General features: G+C 42.9%; 1 protein-coding gene across 4 annotated transcripts in view; it reads left to right on the top strand.

The window, feature by feature from the left end:
- Positions 1-15,823, top strand: part of USP10 (ubiquitin specific peptidase 10) — a 74,994-nt gene that overhangs the window by 15,089 nt on the left and 44,082 nt on the right. For 2 of the 4 annotated variants that reach the window (XM_074968848.1, XM_074968850.1), the window contains exons 2-3: positions 7,752-7,820; positions 14,623-14,683. In XM_074968848.1, coding sequence (XP_074824949.1) covers positions 7,752-7,820; positions 14,623-14,683 — 130 coding nt within the window. The remainder of the gene's footprint in view (positions 1-7,751; positions 7,821-14,622; positions 14,684-15,823) is intronic. The other 2 variants (XM_074968849.1, XM_074968851.1) reach the window with 1 other exon arrangement.

Raw genomic sequence — 15,823 nt, forward strand, 5'->3', positions numbered from 1 at the left:
TCCACAGAGACCTTTCTACCAATACTACAAAAAGAAGGATTCTGGGTGGACTCCTCCTGAAGGTCAAAACAACAGACTGGACTTCTACATAGAATGCTTCCGCCGACGTGCACGGGCTGAAATTGTGGAAAAGCAGCATCACTTGCCCCATAACCTCAGCCGTGCAGAACACAATGCCATCCACAGCCTTAGAAACAACTCTGACATCATAATCAAAAAGGCTGACAAAGGAGGTGCTGTCGTCATCATGAATAGGTCAGAATATGAACTGCTAGGCAGCTCTCCAACACCACTTTCTACAAGCCATTACCCTCTGATCCCACTGAGGGTTACCAAAAGAAACTACAGCATTTGCTCAAGAAACTCCCTGAAAAAGCACAAGAACAAATCCGCACAGACACACCCCTGGAACCCCGACCTGGGGTATTCTATCTGCTACCCAAGATCCATAAACCTGGAAATCCTGGAAGCCCCATCATCTCAGGCATTGGCACCCGACAGCAGGATTGTCTGGCTATGTAGACTCCCTCCTCAGGCCCTACGCTACCAGCACTCCCAGCTATCTTCGAGACACCACTGACTTCCTGAGGAAACTACAGTCCTTCGGTGATCTTCCTGAAAACACCATCCTGGCCACTATGGATGTAGAAGCCCTCTACACCAACATTCCACACAAAGATGGACTACAAGCCGTCAGGAGCAGTATCCCCGATAATGTCACGGCAGACCTGGTGGCTGAACATTGTGACTTTGTCGTAACCCATACCTATTTCACATTTGGGGACAATGTATACCTTCAAACCAGCGACACTGCTATGGGTACCCGCATGGTCCCACAGTAATCCAACATTTTTATGGCTGACTTAGAACAACACTTCCTCAGCTCTCGTCCCCTAATGCCCCACTCTACTTGCGCTATATTGATGACATCTTCATCATCTGGACCCGTGGAAAAGAAGCCCTTGAGGAATTCCACCATGATTTCAACAATTTCCATCCCACCATCAGCCTCAGCCTGGACCAGTCCACACAAGAGATCCATTTCCTGGACACTACGGTGCTAATAAGCGATGGTCACATAAACACCACCCTATACCGGAAACCTACTGACCGCTATTCCTACCTACATGCCTCCAGCTTTCACCCAGATCACACACCACACGATCCATTGTCTACAGCCAAGCTCTATGATACAACCACATTTGCTCCAACCCCTCAGACAGAGACAAACACCTACAAGATCTCTATCAAGCATTCTTACAACTACAGTACCCACCTGCTGAAGTGAAGAAACAGATTGACAGAGCCAGAACAGTACCCAGAAGTCACCTACTACAGGACAGGTCCAACAAAGAAAATAACAGAACGCCACTAGCCATCACCTTCAGCCCCCAACTAAAACCTCTCCAACGCGTCATCAAGGATCTACAATCTATCCTGAAGGACGACCCATCACTCTCTCTTGGGAGACAAGCCAGTCCTTGCTTACAGACAGCCCCCCAGCCTGAAGCAAATACTCACCAGCAACCACACGCCACACAACAGAACCACTAACCCAGGAACCTATCCTTGCAACAAAGCCCGTTGCCAACTGTGTCCACATATCTATTCAGGGGACACCATCGTAGGGCCTAATCACATCAGCCACGCTATCAGAAGCTCGTTCACCTGCACATCTACCAATGTGATGTATGCCATCGTGTGCCAGCAATGCCCCTCTGCCACGTACATTGGTCAAACTGGACAGTCTCTACGTAAAAGAATAAATGGACACAAATCAGATGTCAAGAATTAGAACATTCATAAACCAGTCGGAGAACACTTCAGTCTCTCTGGTTACTCGATTGCAGACCTAAAAGTCGCAATATTACAACAAAAAGACTTCAAAAACAGACTCCAACGAGAGACTGCTGAATTGGAATTAATTTGCAAACTGGATACAATTAACTTAGGCTTGAATAGAGACTGGGAGTGGATGGGTCATTACACAAAGTAAAATTGTTTCCCCACCCCCGTCCCCCACTGTTCCTCAGACGTTCTTGTCAACTGCTGGAAATGGCCCACCTTGATTATCACTACAAAAGGTTTTCTCTGCCATCCCCCCCCCCCCCCTTCTGCTGGTATTAGCTCATCTTAAGTGATCGCTCTCCTTACAGTGTGTATGATAACACCCATTGTTTCATGTCCTCTGTGTATATAAATCTCCGCACTGTATTTTCCACTAATGCATCCGATGAAGTGAGCTATAGCTCACAAAAGCTTATGCTCAAATACATTTGTTAGTTTCTAAGGTGCCCCAATTACTCCTTTTCTTTTACCAATTCCGTGGTTTGACTTCCTTTAAAACTTCAGCAGAGCAAACAGATACGGTTTGAATATTTTTATTTAATTTAAATTAATAGGTTATAGTAATGTTAGACCTCAACATAGGCTGTCATAATATCAAATTTAATTTTAAATAGGTTTATTTTTAAAAAGAAAGATGCATTGTATTAAAATTGGGATTTGAAAAATTGCCTGTGCAACCTATATTTGCCCCTTGGTGCCTATACATTACGGTGATGTTTAATTACATGGTCATGTACTATTTTGCCCCCCACAGAACTGCTTCCTTTTTCAGAGCAGAGATGCTATGGTGCTCACTTAATGAGCAGTCTATGCAATATTTTGTATTATCCTCATTGTTCAGTGTGTGGCTCCATGCCTTATTCACTGTACACTATTCAGACCCTGCTCTGGAGACATTAATTGCCTCATGGGTTTTTTTTATGGTCCTCAACACTATAGTTTCTAAGTACTTCACAAACATTAATTTATTTTCTAAACACCCTGGTGAGATGAGAGAGTGGCATTATGTCCATTTTGCAGAGAAGGAACTGAGGCACAGAAACGAAGGTCAGAAATTTCCATTAATTCAGAATGCCCAATTTGAAATATCTAGGACCTGATAACTTAGCATTCATATAGTGCTTCATTTGTTGAAATCAGTGGGAACTGTACTTTGACTTACTGCTGTGAATATGGTGCACTTCTGTAAATCAGACTCCAGGATATCAAGTTGGTTACCCAACAATATGGCAGAGGCAGGGACAGAATCCAGTTCTCCAGGACAGCATTGAGCTGCCTTAACTATCAGACTGTATCTTTGTCTTTCTGCAATCCCCTGCCTCCTTCACTAGACGCCTTCCAGCATCTGCTACAGATGAAGCAGGGCTGCTTACTTTCTGACGCAGACCTGATTCATCCCCAAAGTAAGATTCAGTGAGCAGACCTTTGCCTTTTGAATTATGACTGTTAGTAAGTTGTCATTTTCTGTGTGGACTAGTACTGAAGGGGACGTAGGCAGAGGTGCCGTTTGCTGGAGGGTTTCACAATATTTACTGACAGTAGAGGAATTGTGAGATTCAGGAATCTTTGGTTCCATCCTAGTCTCTGGAGGGGAGAGTTTTCTCTAGTAGTCACAGACTCTCTTCTGCCTGTTCCCTCTGAAGCACCACACCTGCCCCATCCTGTCCAACCAGTCTCCTCCCAATCCAGTCTGCTCTTCTACCACTGGGTCCTTGTGCCAGTCCTCTTGACCTTTGGGAGAGGATTGCAGGGTACCTCCATGAAAGTTTAATTGAGATCTCAGAAGGATTCAAGGGGCATCCCTGTATACATAAACTGCTCTATGTAGCCTCCTGTGCATAACTCTAGAGGGAAACGAAAAGCAGATAACACTACTTCTCTTTGTAGTACTGCTAGCTCTTCTGGTATGAGTAAATTAATGAAAAGTTGATAGCTGTGTCTTACTAAATTGGGGGCACCATCAGTACATCATTGTTATGGGACGTACAGTTACACACTTACCTGAGGTTCTTCCGCTGTATTGGGTTCGCCCATGCTCGACTGCCAAGACCAACTGGATGGCAGGAGAGTCTGAAACAGGTCCTGGCTTGCAGCATAGCTGGACACCCCAGTCAGATGTCCCCTGTCCTCCTCCACCTCCTCATCCTTGCTGTTCATGCCAGGATCCTGTGACTCAGCTTCCTTGGAGGTATCCATGGTGGTCTGCAGGGTGGTAGTGGGGTCTCTGTCAAGTATGGCATGCAGCTCTTTGTAAAAGCTGCAGGTCTCAGTTTTGGTACCGGATCAACTGTTGGCCTCCCTGGCCTTCTGACATGCTAACACAGTTCCTTTGCTTTCATGCGGCACTGCTGCTAGTCCCTGTTGTACCCCTTCTCCTGCATCCCCCTTGCAATCCGCTTAGAGATGTCCACTTTTCTGTAGCTTGTCCGTAGCTGTGCTTGCACAGCTTTTTCTCCCCATAGGCTCAGGAGATCCAGTATCTCCTGTCTACTCCAAGCTGGACCAGATATGGATCATGTAGCTGGCATGGTCAGCTGAGCAGTTGCATACAACAGTGGAGAGCTGCTAGGTGTGCTCACCAAGATGGACAATCAGGAAAAGGCATTTCAAAAATTTGCAAGGCTTGTAGGAGGAGTTGGGGGGCTTCTAGTTTCCATGACCATAGTTCTGTGGATTTCACAAGTGTGACCAGGGGGTCAGTGTCTGGCACTGAGACAGCTGCTTGGAGGACTGTTTGGGTCAATGTAAGTTATGCATTTTCTATGCTCTTGTTGCGTCAACCTCAGTACATCAACTGTGGCTCAGCAGTACTCAGGGAGGTAGTGTTGCTGTGCCGTTGTAACAGGGCCACTTACATCTGAGGGAGACAAATTTAAGTGTAGACACATGCACAACTATTTGGACACAAGGCACCTTACATTGACCTAACTTTGTAGTGTAGACCAGACCTTGCCTCAGAGTTCAGTCAGTGGTAGTCTGTTCTTTTCAGACCCAACCTGTAAGGGGGTATCTGAGCAGTGGGATGTGTCTTCACAGCAGTTAATTGTACTGTACTGTCTGCACTGTTAGCCTAGCTGGAGTGAGTGTGACCATACTTCAAAACAACACTCACATAGGTGATTGGATTAGCTCAGGGGTGGGCAAACCTTTTGACCTGAGGGCCACGTCGGGGTTGCACAACTGTATGGAGCGCCAGGTAGGGAAGGCTGTGCCTCCCCAAACAGCCTGTCCCCTATCTACCCCCGACCCATCCAACCCCCCTGCTCCTTGACCCCTGACCACCCCCTCCCAGGAGGGGAGAGAAGACTGGATTGTATGTGAAGACGATTGTGTAATTTGAAGTGCAGCTTTTTAAACTGTATTGTCAGATTTTTTGTTTTTCTTTTTGCATGAGTGCACCTAAAAAGTCTCATAAAACAGAAATTATGATTCAGCAAATGTTTTTGTTAGGAACATTTTTGGGAGACGTTAAATGCAGTATTTTAAGTGTAGGCCTACCCTAAGAGCTATGGGGCAATTCCCTGAAATATGTCTTAAGGGTTCTGTTCTTCAGGTGTTAAGTGATGCTTTTGGGTATTGAATAGCTGATGATATATAGCAGCTGCTTAAAGAATCCTTAAAGGACTTAATGTTTTCATGGTCTCATATGTTGATCTTTACTTCAAGCAGCTAAATTACTTTATGTATGTAGTTCATGATCTTATGGTTGTTTTGGTCTTGAGAACAATAGGTTTTATGTATGGCCTTTGTGTGAAGTATTGAGAACTGAAGATATTTGTTTGTATATCAGTTTTATGTTTAGAAATACTTTAAATCAGGTTCTTGTAAGACTCCAAGTTCAAAAATGTTAAATCTTATGCATATTTTGCAGTTTCTTGGAGCTGTAGCTTAAACTTCCTTTTTTAATTGCTAGTATATCCACTTATTATTTCTTTAAGGAAAGGAAACTGAGTAAAAAATATAAAATGCAATAGGGGTATAAAACCTACCACAACCCAGCCTTTGATTTTATAGATGAAACGGCCACTCACATTTTCAACTCTGATAACTCTTTATGTAACACAACTCCAGACTTGGAAATGTGCATCTCCATATGGCCAAGAGGATTTATCATGAGCAAGGGTAGGCGTTGGTATCCTTATTATTCAGCTGGGTTTTCTGAGGAGGCATGGATGATGTGGGAGAGTTTCATTGTTGCCATTGAAAGTTGCTGAGGAAAAGCACCGAGTCATATTTTTTGTGGCAACACCACCTTTTTTTTTTTTTTTTTTTTTTTTTTTTTTTGGCCTTCTCTGATTCTCATCAACAATTTCTGTGGCTACTTTGTCTGATGCATTGTATCCTCTTATATTTCTAGACATTGAAAACTAGTCTCTTCCAGTCATCTACCTATTTCCTCAGTTTATTCAAATTCTCAGTCTGTCTTTTAATAATATACACTGTGCCAACGACCTTACTTTGCATCATCAGTATATTTGGACACAATTCAACTAGTTCCACTTCCTAAGCCAGGGGCAAACTACGGCCTGGGGGCTGCATCCAGCCCTCCAGACATTTTAATCTGGCCCTCGGGGCTTGCCCCACTTCAGTCGGGAAGCAGGGTCAGGGGCTTGCCCCACTCCACGCGGCTCCCAGAAGCAGCAGCATGTCCCCCTCCTGCTTCTACGTGCAGGGGCAACCAGGGGGCTCTGCACGCTTCCCCCAGCCCAAGCGCTGCCCCCGCAGCTCCCATTGGCCAGGAAACATGGCCAATGGGAGCTTCAGGGGCGGTGCCTGCGGACAGGGCAGTGCGCAAAGCCGTCTGGCCATACCTCCGTGTAGGAGCCAGAGTGGGGACATGCCACTGCTTCTGGGAGCTGCTTGAGGTATGCACCGCCCAGAGCCTGCACCCCGACCCCCTCCCGCGCCCCAACCCCCTGTCCCAGCCCTGATCTTCCCCCCACTCTCTGAACCCCTCAGTCCCAGCCTGGAGCACCCTCCTGCACGCCCAACCCCTCATTCCCAGTCCCGCCCCAGAGACGCATCTCCAGCTGGAGCCCTCATCCCCTCCCTCTGCATCCCAACTCACTGCCCCAGCCCAGAGCCCCCTCCCACACCTTGAACTCTTCATTTCTGGCCACACTCCAGAGCCTGCATCCCCAGCCTTCGCCCGCACTCCAACCCCCAATTTCATGAGCATTCATGGCCCACCATGCAATTTCCATACACAGATGTGGCCCTTGGGCCAAAAAGTTTGCCTACCCCATCCTAAGTTGGTCTACATTACCAACTTATGTCGGTATAACTATGTCGTTCAGGGGTGTGGATCTAACCCCTGTGTAGATAGCACTATGTCTCCCGTTGACATAGCTACCCTCTCTCGGGAGGTGGAGAACCTAAGCCAACAGGAGAAGCTCTCCCATCGGCATAGATAGTGTCTTCACTAAGCGCTACAGTGACACAGCTGTAACACTGCAAATGTAGACAGGTCCTAAGTCTCTAAATAGGATTGGACCCAGCACTGAGCCTTATAAAACCCAAATTGTTAGACAGTTCCATGGAGATTTCGTGTAATTTACTATCCTTTTTTAACATTAATACCTGTAGTGGTGGGGGCCTTCTGTAAAACTGTCAGTGTACACTGGAGCTCCAGTTACCGCTAGTGGAATTTTAAGAAAAAGCTTGTTGTAGACAAGGCTATAAAAAATTAAGTAACTTGCTCAGGGCAAGAGAAAGGAATCTGAAAGAGAGTAGGGATGCAAAGATGATAGTTTTAGTTCCCGTTGCCACACACAAACCTTTAAAATGTTGCAGCTCTTTTAAAAATAAATCATTTTACCTTGAATTTGCTAATGAGACAAAGTGTAAATCCTTATATAACAATGTGGTTTTTTTTTTGTTTTTTTGTTTTTTTTTCTTTTTAGTATATCTTTGGGGAGTTCAGCCCTGATGAATTTAATCAATTCTTTGTGACTCCTCGATGCTCTGTTGAGGTAAGAACTACGTTTCAGTGTTTTATCTGAAGATGTGATGCATATTGTTTTACACAAATGTAGTAGGTTTATTAGTATATAATTAAAAATACAATAATCAATGTTTTTTGTTAATTCACAAGTGAACAATAAAAACCTCAGTTGTTCACCGTAGAGCTCCCTGGAATAAAATTTCAATTTGTATTTATGTTGATCGCACACTAGTTGCTCACTGCTGCAGTTCTTTTCCTGTCCAGATATATGGCAGCTATAGTCCCTGTTAAGCAGTGGTCTCATGTTCTGTCCTTACTCAACTCTTGAGTCAGTGTGTGAAATGTGGAGAGAAGGATCCTGGCTTCTTCTTTCTCCTTCCTCATTGCTGGAATATCTGCAATTGTAGTGATTGCATGTAGGAGTTGGAAAGGAAAGACCTGCTCAATGGAACCAGCAGCTCTCCTTATTTAACTTTTCAGTGATGGACGTAGTAGCAACTTTCTCAGCAACATTCCTGTTTGTAAGTGAGATCCCAGATTTCTTGAGCCAAAGAGGAAGAGTAGAGCTCTCACTACAGTACCTGATGTGGCTTTCTGCCTCCTTGTAGCTGTTATCCGGAGTAGATCCCAGGTTATGTACTCTTTGGACTCATACTGCGGGTCGCACTGGAGAGTGGAAGGAGGTATCCATTGGGTCCTGTAGGAAGGACCAAGAACCTCCAAGATCCCTATATGACCAAACCTGGCCTAAAGGTAAAGGTGATGAGGAACAAAACTGAGGAAGTAGTAAATACTTTAAATTTTCACTTCCCTCCTCTGACCCTCTTCTTCCATCCCAACACAAAACAAACCCTCAACTGTATGTATATGGGAGGAAAATTCCCCCCCTCAGAATGAATATATTTATAAAGTAAGCTCTGTTGTCTGTCATTAATGTGTTTTACTAAGGTTCTACTGTAGTAATTTGATTTTCAAGTTCTTTGTGGCATACAGAAATTCACTACCACATTGCTTTTCAAGTTCATGGGTGTATAGCTAACAACCCTTGGTAGCTTCTCATACTGGTTGCATGAAGGAATGTGAAGGATACTAGAAGAAGAGGATGAGGAAAAATAGGTTGGAAGAAGACATGCAAAGGGAAGGGGGAGGAAAGAAAAAAAGGGGAGGCGAGGCCAGCATGAAGAGAACTTAACAGGTAGGTAGTGACTTCCTGTGTTTGTGAGTAAGCTAAAGCTATATACAAATGTTTCTCCTGTCAACAGACTGGAGAAACTTAATGCATTTGCTGGATTCACAAACACCAAAGAGTTTGTCCTTTTACCACAAAAACAAGTTTTAGATTAAAATATAGTTTCCACAGTATTGGAGGACACCAGCCTGGAGTGATGGATGACTGTCTCCTCTGTGAAGACTGGGCAGGAGTACAAAATGTTTGTGACTGTCCAGTTCTTTTTGGTCTAATCTACTACTTCCTCCACCTTAGAGCATGCTAGCAGGAGCAATATTCCTGTATCCTTGGCACTAGGTGGATAGAAAGAATAAAGGGAAACATATGGTGCCTTTTGCTACAAGCTAGTTATGAAGTTGACTTATGCACATGATTGGTACACCCAACAAACTCTGCTCCAAAAAAAAAAAAAAAAAAAAAAAGAGCAAGTTATCAGGACCTTCTTGCTTCTCTCATCAAGCTTCTTGGCTGGAGGTGAGAGCTCCTCCAAAGGGGTAAGAAAAAATAGACACTCTCCTCTGCTTTCATTTTGAGCCCTTGATAGCTCTTATGGGTTGCTAATATCTTAAATCAGGCCTTTTTATATTGTCCTGAAGTTGAACTGTGCAAAACATAACCCCACCCTCGTGCTCCAAATTTGGCCCTTTAAAACTCTCCCTCAAAGCTGCCTTTTCATGCTTAAGTTTACTGAAAAAGTATGGGAGTATCTTCTAAGGACTCTAGCTAAAGAAGGAGCAGAAATGATCATCAGGGCTCCTGGTAAACTATCAGAAGCCTTAGTGCACTGATCTCCCTTTGGTTTGCAAGATTTAGCTGACTCACTGATGTTGGAACTGTGATTTCGTCAGTGTGCTCACCATCACTTGGAGTGATAAGCAAAACACATTCTGTTAGGATAGGGGAAACTGATGGTTAGAGAGGCCCAATGGGGCAGTCCTGAAGAAGCTTACATGAGGGGTCTACATGTGTGAGTAACTCCAATCAGTGATATGTCTGTCCTTTATCAGCTGCCTTCAACCCTCCATTGTGCCACTTTCTCTCCTGCACACCACTGTATTCCTTCTCCACTCATTCCATGAAATTAAATAAGGTATCCCAATTTTGAGGAACCCTAATTCATTGAAAATCAGGTCACCCTAATAGAAATAAAGAATGTGTGTATATTCTAGTAAAGTATTTGAGTCATGGCATAATTTCCTGTTGTATATAGATTTACTCTGCGTGGTAGTGAATCATTTCAAACTACTGATGGTGTGTAGTGAGGGAAACAAAATGTTAGGAATAATTTAGAATGGATTTCATAATTTAAAAAAACAACCCACATTTTATCTTCTCTCTTTCCAAATAAAGTGTTGCATTTTCTTAAGCCACTTGTAAAATTAATGACAAAGAAGATAAAAGCATTAATCATAAACCTTATTGTAAATCACAACTGAACATAGACTTTTGGAAAGCAAATCTGTTTTGCCTTGACCATGGAAGGAATGTGGGCTGAGCATGGGTGAATTTGCAGTAAAACTGAAATCTTTCAGCACTTCATTGAGAATTATGACTTTATAACCATGAATCATCTTGGATTCTTTTGGTAATACAAAGATGAATTTTCAAACTTGGGTGCATACAGGTAAGTACTTAAATCTGTCATTACAAATCTAAGTGCAGATTCAGATACTTAAGTCAACACTTGGGAGCCTAAAATTAGGCACTTACATATATTTTAGGCATGTAAGTTTGAAGATTATTTTACTAAAGAGGTTACTTTACTAAAACCTTCATAATAGCTTGAACAACATGGGTGTTGCCTTGAAAGAGTAACTACATCAGATATTTTGACTTGAATTTAATATTTTTAATGTGAGTGAGACATTGTTTACTCTTGTATTTGACTGCGGAATAGAATTTGAACATCTGTCAAGCTTTGTCCATTTGTCTTTGTTCTGTCACCAAGCCCTGTAGTTACTCAAAGATCTAGAAAGAGTGCGTATATTTTTTTTCTCTTTTGTTAAGCTACATTCTGTTTTCTCCTTTACTCTCTTTATCTTCCCCTTTCTCCACCCATTCATTCTCGCTTCCATCCAAGAAGGGATGATGTTTATATAATTAAAAAATGTCTAAAATATGAATAGATTATTAGGAATACAGACGTCTTCTCAATACTTTTATTCTGTTACTGTACCTAAAATAATTGTACATTATGGTATACAAGAAAGTATTTTATTTTTTAAAATAAAAATAATTATTGTTTAAAGAGAATAGAAAGGATCAGATTCAATGGAGAAATGGTTTGTGATCTATTAGCATTTAGGACAATGGTACCAGTTATCTGCATAGCAGCTTGTCCTGTGTTTTCAGTGGCAAACTTGAAGGCTTTGATTGCTTTTATTCAGAGGGGGGAGGACATGAGGAGAGGCTGGGAAGCATGAGAAAGCCAGTCTACACAGCAAACACTGGTTCAAATAAGAGAAGACATATATCTGCTTGTTTGAATAGTTCAGATTTGCTTTGCTTTTGCAGCCGAGCAGTTTGAACCTTCACAGGGAGGAGTCAGGGAACCATGTGTACAAATAATTAAATGAAAATCCACGCAGCAAAAAATAGATTCCCCAGTCCTACAAAAAGAATTTTTTTTTTTACATTATCCCAGCTAGCCCATCACCAAAGAAAGTTTTCTAGTAAAATAGACTTTTACAAATTTTTTTTTACTTAAACAAGGATTTATTTTCCCTGCTACCATTTAGATATTGCTGAGGCTAAATGTTCAAAGATGAGCCATCACCAGTAGATTCCGTGACACAGATTACTTTACTTAGTAATTCTTTTATTTTATCAATTTCAGGGTCAGTTTCTGACAGTTGAGAGTTTTTCTTTCTTCCTTACTCCCCCAACATCTCATTGGCTCCTTAGGGATTCCACCCACTTATCTCTTTCTCCTTTCTGGCACAAACTCCTTAAGTTTCAGCAAGTTCCTCCCAGAACTAGAAGATGCTTCACCTTCGTCCTCCAGTGATCTATTCTGTCCTCCCTCTTCTTCAATATCTGTTTGAGACCACAAAGAGAGGTAAGATTTCATGGCAGTGCTGCTGGTAGTGCACTGAGGACACCCAGCAGCACATCTCCCATTAAAGGTGTCTGGACTCATTTATCAGAGTGGTGTAAAACCACATGATCCTGGTAGTTCCTCACTAAGTCTAGATGAACAAGGGAGCATCATTGTGGAAAATGCCTTCCACTTTCAGCTTGCTATAAATTTCAGCCCTTCTTCCCAGAAAAAAGATCTGGCCATCGTGATCCTTTCATTATCTCCAAACTGGATTGCTGTATCAGGGGCCAAAGATGAAAGTGATGCAGAGTTTCTACTTTCCTTCTCAGTGAGCTGTCACTGATTCCCAGTCTGCTTCCATTGCCAAATCAAGACCAATGAGCCTGACCTTCAAAGCGAGACCCTGTGTGTTATCAACCAAATCTCCTTTCATGAGCCTTCAAGACAGCTGTTCTTCCATGGAACAAGGCAGTTTATAATGCCCAGGGCAGAATATATGAGAGCAGATTAAGGTATTCAGCTGTGGAATGAACTTCCAGAGTGGTCTAAAGTTGGCCACCCTCAGAGTACATAGCAAAAGCTTTCTGGTCAAGAAAGCTTTCCCAGTATAATCAAAATTGTTTTATTTTTAAGGTATATATCTCCACCCAGAGCCTCCTATAACCAGAAAAAGAGAAGAACAGAAGACTTCATGAGGCTCCATCAAGGAACTTGCTATGCAGATCTTAGCTTGAAAGCACATGTATAATATGATTATGGGTGCTGTAGAAAATCCTGAGATTTCTTGAAGCAGAGCAGGTTTCAAGATCAATGTATGCCTATACGTTTGCAACTCAGTTGGGTGCCCTGTGCAGTGACACGTTATGTGTCTACAGACCACCAGGCAAGCTTTGTGGAAGAAGCTAAAGAGCAATGTGAAATTTAACACCTCATGGAATGTACTATAGGTGCAAAGCTCCAGGATATCTTACTTTTTCATGTGAAATAATTATCATGGAATTTATTTATCCTTTAATTTCAGCATACTTGAGGTAAACCAGTATATAGGCAATATACTCTTTTTTTTTTTCATGTAAGTAGTGAAAGAGTTACATTAGTTCACTAGCTCCAGGTAATGGATCCTACATTTTATACCAAAGTGCTTGATTCTCCATCCAGATAGTGACCACGTACTATGGTGGCACTATTTAAACTAGTAGTGCAAAGCTAATAGTCTTCATTTTGCTATCATGAACAGGATAAGATGATCAAGAATAGCTGCTTTACATTTTGCTGTATTTTTAAGCAGAGGGTTTAAAACTCTTCAAAGGCAATACTACTTGTGGATAAAACAGAGGGCTTGGAGTCAAAAGGCCTGGGTTCTGTTATGACTCTGCCACAGGCTTTTGTTGTGAGCTTTAGCAAGCTATTTAATCTCTCTGTCCTTCCATCCTTTAATTCTTGGTATGTTTTTGCTAGCCTTGGAGAATCCTGAAGTGAACTGGAGGACAGCTTATGATTCTAGAGCAGGGGTGGGCAAACTACGGCCCATGGGCCAGATTCTGGGTCTGGGGCTTGCCCCACTCTGGCACTTCAGCCGGGGAGCAGGGTCGGGGGTTGCTCCACACAGCTCTCAGAAGCAGCGACATGGGCCTCCTCCAGCTCCTATATGTAGGGACAGCCAGGGGGCTCTGCTCTGCATGCTACCCCAGCCCCAAGCACTGCCCCGCAGCTTTCATTGGCCAGGAACCGTGGGCAATGGGAGCTGTGAGGGCGATGCCTGCGGACAGGGCAGCATGCAGACTGCTTGGCTGCACCTCCATATAGGAGCTGGAGAAGGGCATGCCGCTGCTTCTGGGAGCCGCTTGAGGTAAGCGCCATCCCGAGCCTGCATCCCTGAGCCTCCCCCCTCCCCCCAGCCCAACTCCTTGCCACAGTGCTAATCCTCTTCCGCCCTCCAAACTCCTTGATCCCAGCCTAGAGCATTTTCCTGCACCCGAAACCTCTTATCTCCAGCCCCACCCCACAGGCCACACCCCAGCCAGAGCCTGCACTCCTTCCCACACCCCAACCCCCTGACCCAGCCCTAATCCCCCTCCTGCCCTCTGAACCCCTTGGTCCCAGCTCGGAGCACCCTCCTGCACCCCAAACTCCTCATTCCCATCCCCACCCCAGAGCCCGCACCCCCAGCCGGAGCCCTCACCCCCAGCCGGAGCCCTCACCCCCCAGTCCCCAATCCCAATTTTGTGAACATTCATGGACCGCCATACAATTTCTATTCCCAGATGCAGCTCTTGGGCCAAAAAGTTTGCCCACCCCTGTTCTAGAGTTTGTAACTCGAGGTGATGGTAGTCTTTATCTCTCATCTCTGATTATAGTAAATTAGTCTCTGTAGAGTGTCAAACTACAATGTCGGGCTGAGTGTATATATATAGAAATATAAGTTCAAGACCGCATTTTGGACAATTGGATATAAAGAGTTATTTTTAAATGATCGAGGTATTTTTAATTAAATTAACATAAAATGTTGTTTTTAAAGAGCTGTTTTGCCTGTCATTAAATCTTATTTTCTTTTCTTTGCAGCTTCCTCCATACAATGAAACAGTTCCTTGTGGTATTAAGTCCACAGGTGAGCGTCATGATGGTAAGAAATCATTCCTTTTTTTTCTTAATTTTTTCTTCAGGTTGTTGGGCTCTCCCCCGTGGTGTACTGATACAGTACAGATTGTCTTTAAATTAGTCCAGTTCAGGTTGATTAGCATGTATATGCGCATGTATCTGTCAGGCTGCTTTTTCAACACTTGCTAGCCCTAGTTGAAATCGACAAGAATGTTTGAGAATGTTGTTTTAACATTTTTCTGTAGCTAACTGTAGTAAGTATGCACGCTACTTCACTGTGGCAGTTTGTGCTGTAACAATTCCATTAAAAACTTCTTGTGGAAGCTTTTAGAATTCAGTTGAAAAAATTGCTTAGGGCAATTGCTTAGTATGGAGTTCTTAATCAAGGAGCGACTAAAATAAATAGCTTGGATAGCACTTAACCATCTGTGGACTTTTACTGCCCCCTCTGTAAAAGTCTCAACACAAGTATTCTTTGGCAGTTGCAGCCTGAAGATGACTCTGAGAGCAGTGTTCTGCGTAGTGTTCAGCATGACATTCTGTTTCTATGTGGCTCAGCTGTTTTTCTGGAAAATCCTTTTTTGGAGAGCGAGAGAGAGAGAGAGAAAGTATGACTCGCAATGTAAAAATGTATTACTGAGCTCTGATTTAAAGCAGTAATGATCACTATTTTCTCCCCACATGCACACCTTTTCTCCACACCTTAAAAAGGAAAAAAAACAAACCCCTGCCTGGTTTCATAATGATATAATATTCCATATTTACATAGCACCTTCCATCTGAGGATTTCAGTTCTTTATAATAGTCTGCATAATACTTTTACAAAGTAGATAAATATTCTCTTTTTATAGCTGAGTTAACGTAATTGTAGAGAAGTTGAGAGTTGTCCAAAGGTATTTGGGAAGCTAGTGGCAAAACTGGGAATAGAATCCAGATCTCCTTTAGCTAAAAATATACTTGATGTTTGTTTTAAATTTGGCTGGTCATTAGCGCAGCATTTGGAATAGCCATTAAAATTTTGTAGAAGAACAAAACGCACAAGGTAACATTAGGGAAAACATAAACATAAAGATAAAAGTCATTGGCCATAATTTTCAAATTTTGGTGACTAAACTTACATGCCTAAACAAAGATTCAGGGTACCTAACTAATCTTTTCAGTGGTG

This window comes from Natator depressus, chromosome 12, assembly GCF_965152275.1.
Source record: "Natator depressus isolate rNatDep1 chromosome 12, rNatDep2.hap1, whole genome shotgun sequence".
NCBI classification, from domain to species: Eukaryota; Metazoa; Chordata; order Testudines; family Cheloniidae; genus Natator; species Natator depressus.